The 17515-nt window shown below is 29.1% G+C and overlaps 1 protein-coding gene across 1 annotated transcript; it reads right to left on the reverse strand.

Moving 5' to 3' along the window:
• Positions 1-14948: 14948 nt before the first annotated feature.
• Positions 14949-17308, reverse strand: LOC148198880 (eukaryotic translation initiation factor 5A-4-like). The gene is made up of 5 exons (XM_088113475.1): positions 17081-17308; positions 16500-16622; positions 16335-16391; positions 15598-15672; positions 14949-15193 (listed from the first exon to the last, which is right to left on the reverse strand). The coding sequence occupies exons 1-5, from the start codon at positions 17201-17203 to the stop codon at positions 15089-15091; spliced, it is 483 nt and encodes a 160-aa protein (XP_087969601.1). The 5' UTR covers positions 17204-17308; the 3' UTR covers positions 14949-15088.
• Between the last annotated feature and the right edge of the window lie 207 nt (positions 17309-17515).

Consider the following 17515-nt stretch of genomic DNA (forward strand, 5'->3'; position numbering starts at 1 on the left):
GATTTCACAATCTCTACTAACTCAACAATTTTATCTGAAACACAAATCATACATCATTTTCACATTTCAACGGATCACACTCATAACATAGATCAATTATTCAGTCAATTTATCATGCAATCATAAAATTAGATATTTCAAAGTATTCAAACTTAAAAACAGTGTAATTAGTTTTGCTTACCTAACCAACAGTTCACAAGTCCCTAACCAATGAAATTTCTCCTAACTTGCAGGATGCTCTATCTACACATATTAACATCACAAGAACGATCAGGACATACCGTTATGATCACATATCAACAAAGACTCATATAAATGACTAAAATGATGTATGTAAGTGAAAGAAAGCTCACATGCAATAGATAACATAAAAAGACAGAGAAAAGAGATGAAACTCAACTTATGCGAATAGAAAAACTGATTGGTCCAAATTGAAGAGCTCGCCACAAGAATCAATCATACGATCTCGATTATTCAATCAGACAAGTAGGAAAAAAGAACCCTTAGAAAGAAGTCACTGAACTCTAAAAATGATTTTTAAAGAGATTGTGTATTTTAAAATGATGAAACTTTATTTATAACAAAAATATTTATATTAAAAAATTTTAATATTAAAAAATAACTAAATTTTATTATTTTTAAACTACTACCACTTCTATCATTTTTTTGTCTTTACATAATCTAATACATTTTTATTGAAATATATACATGTAAAATATGATAAAAATTAGTTAACTACTTTATAACAAAATTAAATCAATTCAAATATTTAAATTCATATTTTTTATTAATTATATTATGTGCACAAAATTCATATAATTTCAAAATTATTTAGAAACTTATTTTATTACCTAATTTTAACTTATGATATGTTATTTAAAATGTGTAAATATTTATATTTGGATAATGTATTTATAAAAATTAAGTTATGTGAAATTTGATATACATAATTATCAAAACAATATCATAAAATTTAAGAGGGTTTATTAAATATAGTTTAGTTAAATCTAAACTTTATTTGTGAAAAATTGATCATCTTAATTTTAGCCAGAAAAATTACTAAATCTGATAAAAAAATAATTAAATTAGTCTAAATAAGTGTAATAACTTTCATAATAAGTTTGCAATAGGTTTAATGACTTTTATTTTTTTTATTACGATAACTTTTTTCAATTTCGTTATATTATTTGGAATATTATTAACTCAATTTATTTTTTAAAATAAATAAATTAATGTAACATTAATTACTTCTTTCGAGATGAGTTAATTTGAATTACTCATTTTTTATTAATGTAAACTACATTTAAACACTGCGTGTATCATGTATAGCGTGATTGATGTTTGTATTTTACTTTATTGCTGTAATGCTATCAATTTGACTGAATCATGAATATTTATTTGTTTTAACAAAAAAATGAAACCAAAATATATTTAAAATAATGAGACGAAATTAAAAGAAACATTAGAATAGATAATTAAAGACTATTAAAGTTTTATAATATTATTGAGTATGAATTTATTTTAGTAATTATTAAAATTTGTATCTATATATTTTGTTGTTGTGAAGTAAATTGAATTTGTAAGGAAATCGAAAGTAAGATATGATGAGTAGGGAATCTTTTAATCTTGTTGTCCAATAAGATGTGGTCCAAAACCAATAACTGGTTGCTTTTTATATGTGAATTTGTCACTCTCGTTATCCCTTTCCAAACAAGTATTCAGCAAATTCAAATTTTCCAATAAAACAACGTTCAACAAACAATGCCACACGTGATACCCTCCCGTCACATTCTTCATTTTCACTTTACGCCATTCTTAATTACACTTACTAATATATCATTAATTAAATTTTATTTCAACAAAAATTCCAAAACAAAATTTAATTCTATTTTTAGTCTCCTGTTTACTATATTTCTTTTTTTTTCACTCTCTATTTTTATTTACTAATTAGGTTATCCAATTATCATAATTCAACATTTTTATTCTTCCACCAGTAGTCTGTTAAATTTTGAATGCATCATAATAACATGATATTATAAGGTAATGTATTGCCTGTAACTTAATTATTAATTATATTTTTTTATGGAAATTATGAGAGACAAAAGTGTAATTAAGTTGGTCAGCATAAGTGAAAAATATGTTTATTGTCACGTCATTTGAAAGGTGTTACATTAGTTAAACATCTAACGCAAGACTTTCAGCGAAACAAAAATTGTATAAATATGATACTTGAAAAATCTTAATATACATAATTGGTATAAGAAAATTAAAACATTATTATTTTTAGATTACCACTAGTTGTTATTTTTATTTTATGATCACCAGTGATTATATTATTTATCGTTATTTACACCTATTGTCCTTATTAATATTATTACTTTTATCACTATAATAACATTATTATTGTTGTTTATTAGTATATAAATACATCTTTAAATTAACTTTAACATAATACAAATTTTAAGTTATTTTATTGTGAAATCGAAATTAAACTATTTTTTTAAAAAAAATAAAAATAAAAATCTTACCTTGTAGTTATTAAAAGTTTTGGAACTTACAACTGAAAATAGCTCCAAACAACATGTTGGAAACTAAAAATATATAATTAAATCTATACATAAATAATGTATAGGAGGGTCCCCTTCGCAGTCCTTAAAAAAAAAAACAAAAATTGTTACTAAGAAATGATATCAATGTCTGCAGTACAGTCGTGCCTAATGATATGAATCTGATATTGTGAACGTGTGACATTGATAGCCTAATTATATTATTCCTTTTAATTTAATTTAGGATTTGAATCTTCTCACTGCTAAAAAAAAAATAAGTAGAGTGATTTGCGTAAGTTCCTTTAAATTAACTTTTATGTTTCTTACTTTCTAAAACTTGAAGATAGAAAATTAATATAAGAGAAGCAAGATTACTGTCGATATATATTTTTATCGTAATGATGTATTAGCTGAGATCATTATGCTAATCTTTGTTTAAAAAAACTGGGAAAACGGAAACCTAGTCAAACTCATGTTATTATTTATATTTGGAAATTGGTTTAGTATTTGTTTCTTGTAATCTAGTCTTTTCAATTTGCATTAGAAATATAAACTTAAAAAGTTAACGACATGGACGTGCATGTTATCTTTGGCCTATAAAACATATTTCTGATGATGCATGTTATGAAATAAAATATGATTATGTTACATGGAAATTTTGGTAAAAAACGGAACGTTTGAAAATCATTGTTAAATCTTCCATTCAAAATAATGTTTGTTATATTATATCTTGGGATAGGAATTAAAGTTAACCATTATTTTGATAAGTTGTGTTAATTATTTTGGTGTTGCTTGGAAAAGAGATTACCATTTAATTTTTTTAATGAAGCTCATCTTCACATTCTTACCCATTCAACAAAAAGAAGATACATATGCGTTTGAAGTTCTTAATAACAGTCATGGATGATAAATAAATACCATCGCTGTAGGTATTCTCTAAACATGTTTTCATTTTGATGAAATTTTTTTATATTAATTAAGTACGAATAAAATTTGATTTTTTTTAATTGGAGATGTAGATGGGATGAACATCCTTGTATTCATTTCATTCCCATTTAAATTACTAAAATACTCATAAGTTGTTAGAAAACTTAAAAGACACATATATATACATTGTTATCTTATTATTTAGTTTTATAATTTTTTTACTTCACATTTTTTTCCTCTCTTCTAATTATGTGGTTTGCTCAATATAAAGTTCACTCACACATCGAAGGTACTTTCCATCTTATTACAATCTTACTTAGACATCTTTTTCTTTATTTATGTGATTATGTTTAAATGATATATTATCAATTTAAGCAAATCAAATAGTCTTTATTAGGCCTATATTCAATTATTTTTATTTATTTTTAGTTTATTTATTAATATATATTTTTTACATAAGAATGTTTTACTCTCTCAATTTCAAGTATTCAATCACGTAAACCCTAGATAATATAAAACAAATTTATCATATTTATTCTCTTTAATCTTTAATTTTTGTTTAGTATGAAATTTATTTTTGTTTCGCTAAAAGAATTTCATTATTTTTCAATCGCTCAACTAATTCAATATCTTGAAAGCTTTTTTTTTAATCTTCAAGTACTTTCTATCTTATCATACCCTTAATTATACATTTTTTTTCTTTATACAAAGGATCAAATATTTCTAGCTAGAACATACATTTGATCATTTTTACTTTCTTTTAATATTTTTATTTGCTATTTTCTTTACATGTAGAATAATGTTTTATTAATTTTTTATCTAATTATTTTTTATTTTCTAACTCATTCTCATAAATATAATATCGTTGCAATTGTAAAAAGATATTTCATTTACTATTATATAATACTTAATGTCATTGTTATGAATTTCCAAATATGAAATATCTATGTCTAAATTTAAATTCAAATTATTATTAGTTTAATTTTTTTTATGTATGATTTCATTTAAGTAGTTATTAATATATAAAGAAAGAATTCATTATAATTTAGAGAAAGGAAGTAAAAATTTGAAATATTTGTAAACTTGAATATTTGTTTCCTTTTTATAATCTTTTAAAAATATTTTTTAACTTTATCAACTGTTTTATTAACATTTTCAAAATTAATGGATACTTTTATGAAATTTTATTTACTTGTAATTGTGTAATATCTTATATAATTATTTCCTTTTTATCAAATTATTATTTGGGATTTTGATTTAAAATTTAGACAAATTTTACTTTTTGTGTTTTTTTTTTAAATTAATCAATTGATATTAAAACAATAAGAAAGTGGGTATGGACATGAGTAAAAATATACTTGTTATTTGGTGGAGATCACAATGAAATAAAAATTTTATATCCAATGAGTACGAAAATAAGTATAAATTTTTACTTAAGACCCGTGAGTATGATAATGAATTTTGTCTCCGCTCCGACCCATTATCATTGCTAAATGACTTTTTCTACACTATAATAAAACCACTTTATACAAAAAAGAATTAGAATAATGAACATGAAGTGTCAAAACACTATTAAAATTAAAACTAAAATCCTATTTTTGTTATAAAAGCTTTATAAGAACATTGTTGTGTTTATTTACAAATTATTAGCTCGAATTGACAAAATTCTAAATATTATTTAGATTACTTTTAGTCAAGTGAATAAGATCTAAATAATATTTATGTTGTAATTTGCAACAATATTTATATTACTTTCAGTCAAAAGCAAACAAGATCTAAATAATATTTTTATGTTATAATTTGCAACAATAGTCTCTATACTTAGTTGGTTAATAAGATGTAATTTAAACTATCAAATTAACTGGTATAAAATTTTCAACATAAATATTTATTTCCCCTTTATCTCATTCATGGCATATTATCATTTACACTAAAAAAAAAGAATGAGTTTTAAGAATCAAGTTTTTAGAATTTTTTTTAATACATTGTCACATAAAACTATCCTTTGACTGTACATCATAAAATTTAATATTACAAATATAAAATAAATGCTTACACTATATGTAAAGTCTTTTTACTCTTTATCTTCCATACACACATTTTATGAAATATATATTTAAAAAAGACACGTCCTATGTGAACTAGTTCTGTGAAGAAAAAAAAACCTTTATACTCCATCTCTCTTTTCTAGAACTAACTCATTACTTCATATGTGAAAGATTAAAAGTCATTAAATTTGAAGTATGAATAAAAACATAAGAGTAAATATAATAATTATATAAATAATTTCGAACTCCTAAGCATAACAAACAATATATTTTTTCTAATTATGAAAAACGAATGTCCTTTTAAATATTATTAATTTTTAACATAAGATACTAAAAAGTAGAAACATGAAAATCACAAATATAGATGAAATAATTGAAAACGATTAAATGAATTAATCTGAAATACTTATTTTAAATATATTAACTAATAATTCAAAAATACTTATTAAAATGCAAAATACGTTTTGTACGAAACAGCCCTTACCTAAAAGTATTGGGCTGTCTGAGAAAAGAAAGAGCACGCATGGTGAATTCATTCCCACGTTTACAAAAATATACGTAGCTATGTCAATTATTGTTCGTACTAAATCATTTAATAAACATCAAAATTATAAAATAACAAATGTTTAACCACTTTCAAATTTTTGACATTCTTTTTATGAATTTTTTTTAATTTACTTGTTTTTTCAGGTATTTGTTGTTTTTATTAAGATTGTGATAGCAAGAACGGTATATATTTGATCATTCATGATGATGATAGGAAATTTAAATATATTTTAAGTTTCTAAATTTTAATTTGAAATTATAATTTGTATTTTGTCTAAAATTTTGATATGATTTAATTTTTCAATTTTAAAAATAAATAGACATAATTATTTTAATCTAATTATATTTTTTTATATGTAAAGTGACGTTTTGAATTAACATTTCAATTGTTTATCTTATTTAACATGTTTTAACTTAGCTTTAAAGGCAGCTTGAAATGTAAGAAAATGTTAATATTTTTTAGTTAAAAGAATTATATTCATTTATTTTTTAAGTTGAGAGACCAAAATATATTAAAGTTTGAAATATTGGCAAAATAAAGTTTCACATTCAAGTTCTGAACTAAACATATTTAATCCTTTAATTAACCATAAAAATCACTTTTTATTTTACATTAATATTAATATATTTTTAATACTAATCACATAATCTCAAATATCCTAATAAATAAATAAGAGTAAATAAAATGTGACTAGATAATACTCACATCATCCAACTAAAAAAATTAAACATAAAAAATCAGTTAAATATTTAATAGATAAAAAAATTAAAAGAAATGCGAATTAAAAATATAAAATAATTATGAAATACTGAAAAGTTAATTAATATCTGTCTGTGGTCCAATAAAGCGGAGGAAAGCTGTGCCGATTAAGAAGAAAAAATTGGCATTGGTTTGATTTGAGAACGTGAGAGTAAATGATGCGTAATTTTCAATAAACGAGTTTTGAGATGGAGACAAAATGTGAATAATCAAAATGTTGACTTTATCTTATGAAAAGAAAAAGATTAGACTATTCTTAGCACTCCATTGGCACACACGTTTGATGAAGTTCAAAACCACACACTTTCATTCATTCATTCATACACACTCTCCAACCTAACCATATTTTGCTTTACCCCGTCAAAGAGGGACCAAAGTCTTCTAACACAAGTAGAGTGTCTAACTTGCCAAACCTAATTATAATTATTCAACAATTTCCTATAAAATCAATATAAATAAAACATCAATTTTTTTCTTTTTATTTTTTGTTAGCCCAATGTTTTCATTTGGATGATGGATTGACTTAACTACTTCATACAATCAGTTGGGATTGAAAAGAAATAATGATCTTAATTGAAGTAAATCGATTTTAGTTTGATCCATTTAACACGGTCTTCTAATGAATTTAAACTACACCCACCCATTTTTTAATTTTTTATAATTATAATTTTAAAGAAATTAAAAAGTAATATCATTTTTATTAAAACATTTGCACACATAAGTTTCATTTATGTAATTTAAATTTTAAAATATAAATTATTTTTTTATTTTCTTTTAATAAGATCAGAATGACTTGTTGATTTGATATAAAGTCAAGTGTTATCCCCCCAAAAAAATTATTCATTTTTAAGTCAGGTTGAGTTAAAACATCTTTTCAGTTGATTTGTAGGATCTAATTCTGGTGAACCAAGACGTCCATTTTCTAAAGTCTATTCATGTATTTGGTTTACATTTAGTAATTTAAAAAATTATTTGATAACAAAATAGAAGAATGTAGTGAGAATAAAGTTATTGTAAACTATAACTTCTAATTGTGGAAATGAATATGCCATATGATTTCTAACGAAAATACAGAGTTCAAAATTGTATTTTCAGAACCTCCTAATAAATATTAAATATTCATTTCAAATATTCTTATTGTCATATTCCAAAAAATAAAATAAAAATAACATGAAATAAATTGGTGCTATTATAAAAAAAAATTAAGAGATTTAAGATTAAATTATATTTTGATATCTAAAAAAAAGCTATAGCTTCTATTATATTTTGATATCTATGATATGACCTACAAAAGAGTTCTAACTCTTCAATGTTTGAAAGTTTGAAGATACGTTTTCGCCAATGGAAGAGTGTGGTTTTTTTTTTCCATAAAAGGATGACCTTATAGTAGCTTTCAATGCAGCTTCATAAATAAGTCCAAGTCTGTAACCTAGGTTTGTCACGTGGGAATTGCTTTTTACATCCCCATCATTCCCTCCTGCACCCCATGAGAATGTTTAAATTATATTGACTCTTGTTTTTATGAGTTCTGAACATAATGCAAATAATGTGATCTAAAAAACTTTCAGATTGTAGAATTCAAGAATGACTTTTGGATTATGAAATTAAGTGTGTATATTTGTAAAGTATTATTTATGATATGATTAATAAGGTTTTTGTCTCTTTATTTTAGAGATGAAATGGGGGAGATGAATAATTTTCACATCCCTCACACTAAAATATCATTGCTCTAGATAATGTGTCCATATTACTACATATATTTATTATGGGACAATTATGCATATACATACTTTAGATATCACAACAACTATAATACCAATTGGTGAATTATTAAGTGTGGATTGTTGGAACGAGGGTTCGAGTTGATACTAGTGCACCGAACCGAACGGTTTGTGAATGCTTGCACCAAACGCCTGAGAAGTTTGCATTGGACACCTGAGAAGCAAAGCGCTAAAACACCGAACGTTAATGTACGTCTGCACCGGACACTAGAGAAGCAGAGCGCTACAGCACCGAACAGTCAAGTACCGTTGCACCGAATGGTCAATAAAGTGACCAGAGAAAGAAAAGAACAAAAACAAATATGTGCTAGAAAAACTGTATATTATTCACACTACTTACTTACGCTCTAACTCTTACACTGAAAATATGTACAAGTGTTCAATTTTTATAAAAAAAAAAATACAACTGCCAAAGATAGTTAAACAACAGTTGTCTAGGATTTCTAACTAACAGACTTGGCTTATACTCTAACACTTCCCTCTAAGCCAAGCACCCAGGGAGGTAGCACCCACCTTCTTCTTCGAGAAACGCTAGTCTTCCTTGCGCAGCGTCGAGACTGAACGGTGTGTTCGGTGACACATAGAATTGTACTTGTCAGTCCGTTGAGCAACTGTCCCTACCAATTACGTGATGGAGGCGGATGCCAATTTGAGCGAGCTGTGCGACCGAGATCGAACGGTGCGAGAGAGCGACCAATTGACGTGATCGAACGACATGAGTGTATGAACTGAGTGCGAGAATGCCAGTTTGGCGCTCCTGTACGACGCCCTGCCTCTTTGGCAGCACTCCCTTCAACGCTTTTCTTCCCAGCAGGAAGATCACCTAACTTCCAGTTCCCATTCTTCCTAATGGAATCAACTTCTTCTTTCATTGCATCCCTCCACACGGATTTCTTCAAGGCTTTTGTTTCATTGATCGGTTCTGCACCTACAAACATAGCTATGTGCATCAGATCTTCCTCATTACCAATCTATGTATCAATGTACACCTCACATTCACAAAATCTCTATGGAAACTTGTGTCTTCCTCGTGGTCTAACAACTTTAGAGTGATGCTCACTATTTTGCACATCTCCAGTGCTTTCAGATTGCACACCCTTACTGTTTCCAGAGTTTAATTTTGGTTCTGTTGTATTGCCAGATTCTCCATACATTGTAGACTTCACTAGGTTGATCTAAAATGTTCTATTCTTCGAGATCTTGCTTCTCAAGATTAGGTTTTAGGTTTTATCAAACAACTCAACTTTATTGAAGCCTCCCATTACTACTGTAAAACCCTTTTGAATCAACTGGCCAATACTCAGAAGATTGCATCTCATTTTAGGCACAAACAACACATTAGTTATAATGACACGTGAGTCATTCTTCCTTCTGATAATAATATCACCAATTCCATTTACCTTTGAAGTTTTGTCATCAGGAAATTTCACCCTACTCTTCTTGGTTTCATCAAAATTCACCAACCCATTCTCTGTGGCAAGTCATATGATTCGAACATCACGAATCCAAATACCACAATTGATCTAGAGAGTATGAGCTTACTGTAGATGTAGTTGCCATCAATGTGAGGGGTTCTAAATCAGACTCTTCTTGAGCTATGTAGGCCCCCTTTCCTTGACCCTTCTTCTGATCTTCCTTTTTAGCATAACACTCATAAGAGTAGTGCCCGTACTTATGATAATTGAAACATTCAACATTCCTCTTGTCTTTCTTGCGGAAGTTCTTATCTTGTTTGTCATTCTCTTCCTCTGTTGAAGACTGATCTTGATCTTCATTGCTCTTATCATTTCTTCACTTTCCTTTTCCACGTTTCCCTTTCCATTTCTTGAATGTTTTCTTTTCATCATTCTTGGAATGATGCACCTTCAATGCCTGCTCATCACTCTTGATTATATTTTTGTCAAACAGCCTCATCTTGTGTGCTTCCAGGGAACTTTGCAATTCTTCTATCTTCATCTTATCCAGCTCTCTTTACTCTTCTATAGCCACAACTATGTAGTCGAATTTCTGAGGCAAAAACCTCATGATCTTTTCAATGATCATTAAGTTCGAGATGACTTCTCCACATCCCTTCATTTGATTGGTGATACAATTACCTTATCACCTTCCATCATCTCTATCAACTCATACTGCCTCCTTAGCGTCTACAACTTGACCTTCTTGGTCTTTTCACCTCTAGTATGACACCTGATCAAGATACTCCAAGCTTCCCTCGCAGTTTTCGCATGCTGGATTTTCTCAAAGTGAGCATCGTCTACACATTGTTGAATAATGAACAACGCTTTATTGGCTTTCTTTCTCTCCTCGGCCTTTTGATCATCAGCTGCACTCCCAGGAAATTATTGATGATCGCCTTCAACCACCTCATGCACATCTTGGTATCTGAATAGGACCCACATCTGTGTACTCCATCTACTCCAATTTTTCTCCGTGAGAATTGGTAGATTAGTGGACGACATATCACTACTGGCCATTCTTTACACCCTCGATCTTTCAACAAGAAACACAGTCTTGATCTTCTTCATGCTTCAACCACCCTTCCGCCAAGCCTTGATGGTTTCTGAAGCTCCCAAGTCTCGAACCTGAGCTTTGGATACCACTGTTGGAACGATGGTTTGATACTAGTGCGCCGAACCGGACGGTTTGTGAATGCCTGCATCGAACGCCTGAGAATGTCTGCACCGGACACTAGAGAAGCAGAGTGCTACAACACCAAACGTTAATGTATGTCTACACCGAACACCAAAGAAGCAGAGCGCTACAACACAGAACGGTCAAGTACCATTGCATCGAACGGTCAATGAAGTGACCAGAGAAAGAAAAGAACAAAAACAAAGATGCGCTGGAAAAACTGTATATTATTCACACTACTTACTTATGCTTTAACTTTTACACTGAAAATATGTGCAGGTGTTCAATTTTTATAAAAGAAAAAATACAACTGCCAAAGACAATTAAACAACAACTGTCTAGGCTTTCTAACTAACAGACTTGGCTTATACTCTAAAATGGATATGGTCAATGCCTTAACAAAGATGAGGCAATTTGGGTGCACGTGTCAAATTCACTTGGCTTTGAGAGTTCTATGAAGAGTTGTGTGTTCATTATTGTAAACGCGAACAAGAACACAAACAAGATAAGTTTCTTAAGCCATGGATGATTGTTGTCCTTCGAGGCTTATTCACTATGTGTTGTGTAAGTCTCCTAGAATATAAAAGAAAAATTTGAGGTGTTCTTGAGAAACTAAAAACTAACAAGAAATATGTTAAAGATCAAATGACCAAAAATAAGAAAAGTAGGGAAAGAGATGATATGAGTGAAAATGTGTTTTGGAAAAGGGTATGAACGCGTACTTGTAGATGGTGAATGGGTAAAAAACCCCAACATTCTACGAAGCAGGAATGACCCACGTAGCACCCGAACTTCCATGACTTGCAAAGGAGGAACCATACCCGTTTGAAGAAGAAAATGTTTATCATGGAGAGAAACATGGTAATGTGGGGGCAACTTTCATGGAGGAATCATATCAACAATTCATTGAAAAAGTAGGAGAAGATCAAATTCGAGTTCATACACTAATCTTTCACATAAAAAATCTCATAATAAGAGGAGCATGTTTGCATTATGTTCCAATAAATGTAGAACACACCCTTTTGCAATACTCTATTTCTTTCTAAAACAATTTCCCACATATTGCAAAAGGTAAAAAAATAAAGAATGAGAGAAGAAAATTTTGGGTCTCATATAAGATGTAGTGCATCGGATTAGTATATTAGGCAGTATGAACCAATACTAGATTGAGGATAAACTTGACACACAAAGTAATTAGTATAGCAAACTATATGAACCAAAAATACTTAATGTGTGTTAGTAGTTTATCAATCACAATATTCTCCCACAATTCTTTCTATGTTATTGTTGTGTTGCACTTACTAGGGCATGTGGGTGCCTGATATTCATGAGGGCTTTAAAGATCTTGCCAATATCTCATACAAGAAGCTTCACTCAACACTCATATAGGTGATTTCATCAATTGTATGTTTCAAATCATACACTACCCGTAGGGGATATAAAAATCATTAGACTAAAATTCTCACACCATATAGTATTTTAACTATAAATGTTAACCTTTAAATGAGATAGTATCTAGAACTTGGACACATAATAACATGATTTAACATAATTAACTTAAAATAATTTTTAGTGCTAAAAGAACTATAAAGTAACTTATTTTTCTCCACATGAACCTTATTCATGGGATCCCCAATCATGTAGGTTAAGTTTTCAGCAACCATGGGATCCCCAATCTCATTCTCCTTAATGTTTCTAGAATCATGTTTCTCCCGAGAGGTTTCGTTAAAGGATCTACTAGATTCCATTCTGATTTAATATAGTCCACAAAAATTGTTCCACTTTTTAACTACTACTTTGTCAAATTGTGTCTAAATTGTATGTTTGTTATTTTTTAAGTTTTGTTTTTAGTTATAGCTATTGTCAATTGACAATCACAGTGTATTGAAACAAATGGAGTTGGTTTCATTCCTAACGAATGTTTGCTAAGAAAATTTTCAACCACTTAACTTCACTATTAGCTATTTCAAGAGCAATAAACTCTAATTTCTTATTGGATCTTGGAATAATTGTTTGTCCGAAGGATTTCCATCTAATCGCACCACATGCAAGTGTACCTATAAACACTAGTTAATCCAATTAACATCATTATATGCTTTTAGTACAACAAGAAATTCAGTGTATTTAATGACATATTTATAAGTTGTTTGGATATCTCATTAACCTTTAAAGGAAAAAACATGTTCAAAGAACTCTACATTTTTTTTTCTAGTATAGTATTATGCTCACATCACTTTAAAGAACAAGAAACTTATGGACAACATTATGTTGCATGTAACCTAAGAATATACAATAAAAATTTTAGAATTTTTTTCTTACTTTTTCTTAAGTTTGAGTATCATTATTCCAATTAAAACGTCCCACACTCTTAGTTACTTAAGATTGGATTGATAATCTCTTTACAACTAACAAAAAGTTTTACCAATTTTCTTATATAGTATCTCATTACCATGATCTAAGAAGCTTCTTCCCAAAAATTATCAAGAACACTATATGCTTTAATTTCATTATGTTATAATATTATTTCAAGCATTTCAATAATTACACAAGTCATTCACACTATTATGGAGTTTCCTATACAAGTTTGATTGAACAAAGTTAATCTTGCAAATTAAAAATCAACATCATTCATCTAATGGGCATAAAAGACATATTTAGTAACTGTGAGTGATAAAATCGTAGGAACATACCTATTACTTATAATTTCTACTTTCTACATGCATGACTTTATCTATCTACACCTTAAATTATTGTTTTCTAATATGAAATGACTCACGTCATTAACATATTATGTAAATAATGGTTATAGTGAACAACAACTTTAAAGTGTTTGACATACTCCACGAATGTTGGATAAAGGAAAACTTAATTATTCATTTTCTTTCTTGATGAATCAAAACTAACACCTCTCTTTTCTATCTCCATTTATTAATAATGCATCATAGTTAATTATATGGTCAGAAAAGAAAATGTTAAGATCACTAATAGATTATGTAATATAGGCAATATTTTCAATCTTACACCACATCAAACATACATACATGTAAAATAGAAAGAAAAACACTAAACATGTTTATATAGTTAAAAGGGGTAAATTTATTTTTGATCTTTAAGAAAACAAAATAATTTTATCTTTCTATTGTTTATTTTTTTGACCAACATATCTTTTTCTCCCCTAGTTCTTTCCCGTCAACCAAACACTATAAAGTATCATAATATCATGTCCTTGTGGTACACGTGATTTTTTCCCTCCGATTATATTTGAAGTTATAGCGGTAATATAATTAAACAAAATTGGCAAGATACGAAAACAGTCTTCCCTCAATGAGCATTGCTCCTGGGCAACTCTTTCCACACCAGTTCCATAGTTTTTTAGCTTTTCGTAAAACTTCAAAACGACTACTACAACTGCTTATACTTCAAAAGGAACTTCAAACAAAGTTGAATGTGATTTTAGGATGAGAGAATTGCATACATACTTTATAACGAATATTTGTTACACAATCTTGAAATATTTTTCGCAAGCCAAATTGGTAAATTCATCAAAGCCTGTTGCTATGAATATTTGCAGTTGCACAAAATCTTAAAATCTTTTGAATTTTGTTGTAACGATCCCACGCACATCGGAGTTAAAATGCAAAATAAGTGAAAACAAAGATAACTTTTAATATTAAACTCCTAATTTATCTCAAAATCTCAAGACAGCACGGGAACAGCAAAATGTTATGTCACATCATTACGGTTGGCAAAACTAGTCTGATTAGAGTCCATAAACTCGGATTTAACAAAGATCGTACAGAAATATATAACTTTGCTTAAATGAAAACAACAAACTATGGGCAACGGAGGCTAGTTCTTTGGCCCAATATCCTTCAGGGCATTGATCTGCTCCTCACCCATTGCAGACATAACTGAAACTACAAGGTCCTTACCCTCAGCAAATCCTTCCTTTATCTGCAGTGGCCAATAAACGATACATCATTAAACACAATTAAGAGTAAAAACAATTAGGTGAATAGAATAATATTGGAATTACAAGAGAATTTAGTATAATACTATCTGAACAAACTTCTTCACAAAAACATGTAGAAAAGGAATTAAAAATGAAAAATGAATCAACCTTCCATATACTACAAGAAATGTATGCACCTTTGATTATGGAAAACCTAGATAAGAAAGCTTCTATAGAAGTTGTACATGTTGATTTCAATTTATAAGAGAAGCTTAATTCACTTTACCCTCTTATTTTCTTCTCTTACAATTCTGATGGACACATTCACCTAATCCGGATAAATGTACTCAAGGTATAACATTCCAGACTACAAATACAACAAACAAAACAGTAGGACTCTACAGACCTGAGTAAGCAGATTATCATCGGTAGGAAGCCTGAGGTCGTCCTTGGTGTTCCCATTTTCAGTAAGCAAGCTAACCTAAACACCATTCAAATATAAATTCAGGAAACAGTGGCAAGATTAGAGCATTTTAGTTGGATATATGAATATTTTGTTTTCATTGTCAATGTTTACATGTGATTACATCCATGGGCCTGTATTACCATAGATTGTACAAGATTCAGGGAAAACAACATTTTGGTCAGTTTATCATTTCTAAAATACATCTTCAAAGAATTTAATTAATGAAGACACTGACAGTGACTATCATCCGATCATAGATTGCTAAATAATTGAAAATTATTGACTTTAATAGTAAGTATTACTTTAAAAGTTATGTCAAGGAAGATTTCTTATTGGTTGACAGTGTAAGAGTCTTTACACTAATAGTGTTCGAAATTAGAATCATTTTTAAATACAAGAAACATAGGCAACCTCATCTAACTAGTTGACAATATAACAGTCTTTTCCAGTTATTGAGGCAAAGTTAAACTCGTCTTCAAAAACTAGAACTGACTTCACTAAATAGAATAAGACTTTGTTGTTGATGTTGTTTAAATACATTAAAGAAACATTATAAATTAAAAACAAGGTGACGTTTTTACAATTATCTGAAAAAACAGGAGATGAAACACTACACAAACCCAAACTTCTTAGACAGTGATGAATTGAAGGAAGTGTAAACAGAAACATAAACTCACAAATCCATCCTCAGAAATATCAATCAACTGGTAATCAGTACGATTCACATGGGGAACCTGGAATAATAAAACAAACACACAAATTTTCAGAAGAGAAAAAGTTTCAATAAAGTGCTCTCAAAGAAAGAAAAAACATAACTGAAAAACACATGAACAGGAATATACATCACAGTTGTGGGAAGAGGGCACAATATCTTCAAGCTTCTTGGCAGTGAAAATATCAATCCCAACAAAGTGACACTTAGCATGACCGTGCTTACCCGTCTTGGAAGTAGAAACTTCAACAACCTGTCACAGAGAAACCCATTGCATCAATCACAATCAATAAACACCTAAAATAAATATACAAATAAAAATATCATTCTACATAAATTAATGTCCAAGAGAGACCAGATACCACAACGGTACTTAAATCAGAGCACACGGTCAAAAGTGTACAAAAACCAAATAATTTCCTATAAAAACCTAATTTTGTTTTCCGAAAAACCCCCAAATGAGCCGTAAGAGTTCACAAACCCTAATCCAATAGTCAACAATCAACTGCACAAACAACGCCCTAATCCAATAGTCAACAATCAACTGCACAAACAACGCGACAAATATGAACACCAGATCTCGAAAGCCAAATCGAGAAACCAAAACCACAATCATAAGCAAGCAATAATTACATAAAACAAAATTAACGGAGAGAAAGAACGAAACAACGACACAAGAACCCTAAAAATGACATGAAAAGCTAGTACTACCTTGCATGGACGACCCTTGATGACGATGTAGCCGTTTTTGCGAATGGTGCCGGCTTGCTGGGGATAGGTCTTGGAGGCTCCAGCATCACCCTTGGATTCAAAGTGGTGTTCTTCGTCCGACATGGCTTGACTCGTTCACTGACTCAGCGATTCAAGTGGACGAACTCAGGGTGTGAGGGTGACTGGGAGGCGGAGAAGACCAAGTTTAGAGGAAGGATATAGGTTTATATCATTCCTTTTCTGTTATTTTCAGTTTTCAGTAAATTTCGAACTGTTCTTTTATTTTAATAAATATAAAAAATATATACAACATAAAACCAGAATAACGCTGGCTTAAATCTAGACGGTTTTTTTTTTTTCGTATAATTTTGTTAATGTAAAATTTAATTTTAATGGTAGTTTTCATCTTTTAAAATTGAACAATTTTTATATTTT

The sequence above is a fragment of the Vigna umbellata genome, chromosome 4 (genome assembly GCF_029865625.1).
Source record: "Vigna umbellata cultivar VRB3 chromosome 4, Vumbellata_1.0, whole genome shotgun sequence".
Taxonomy (NCBI): Eukaryota; Viridiplantae; Streptophyta; class Magnoliopsida; order Fabales; family Fabaceae; genus Vigna; species Vigna umbellata.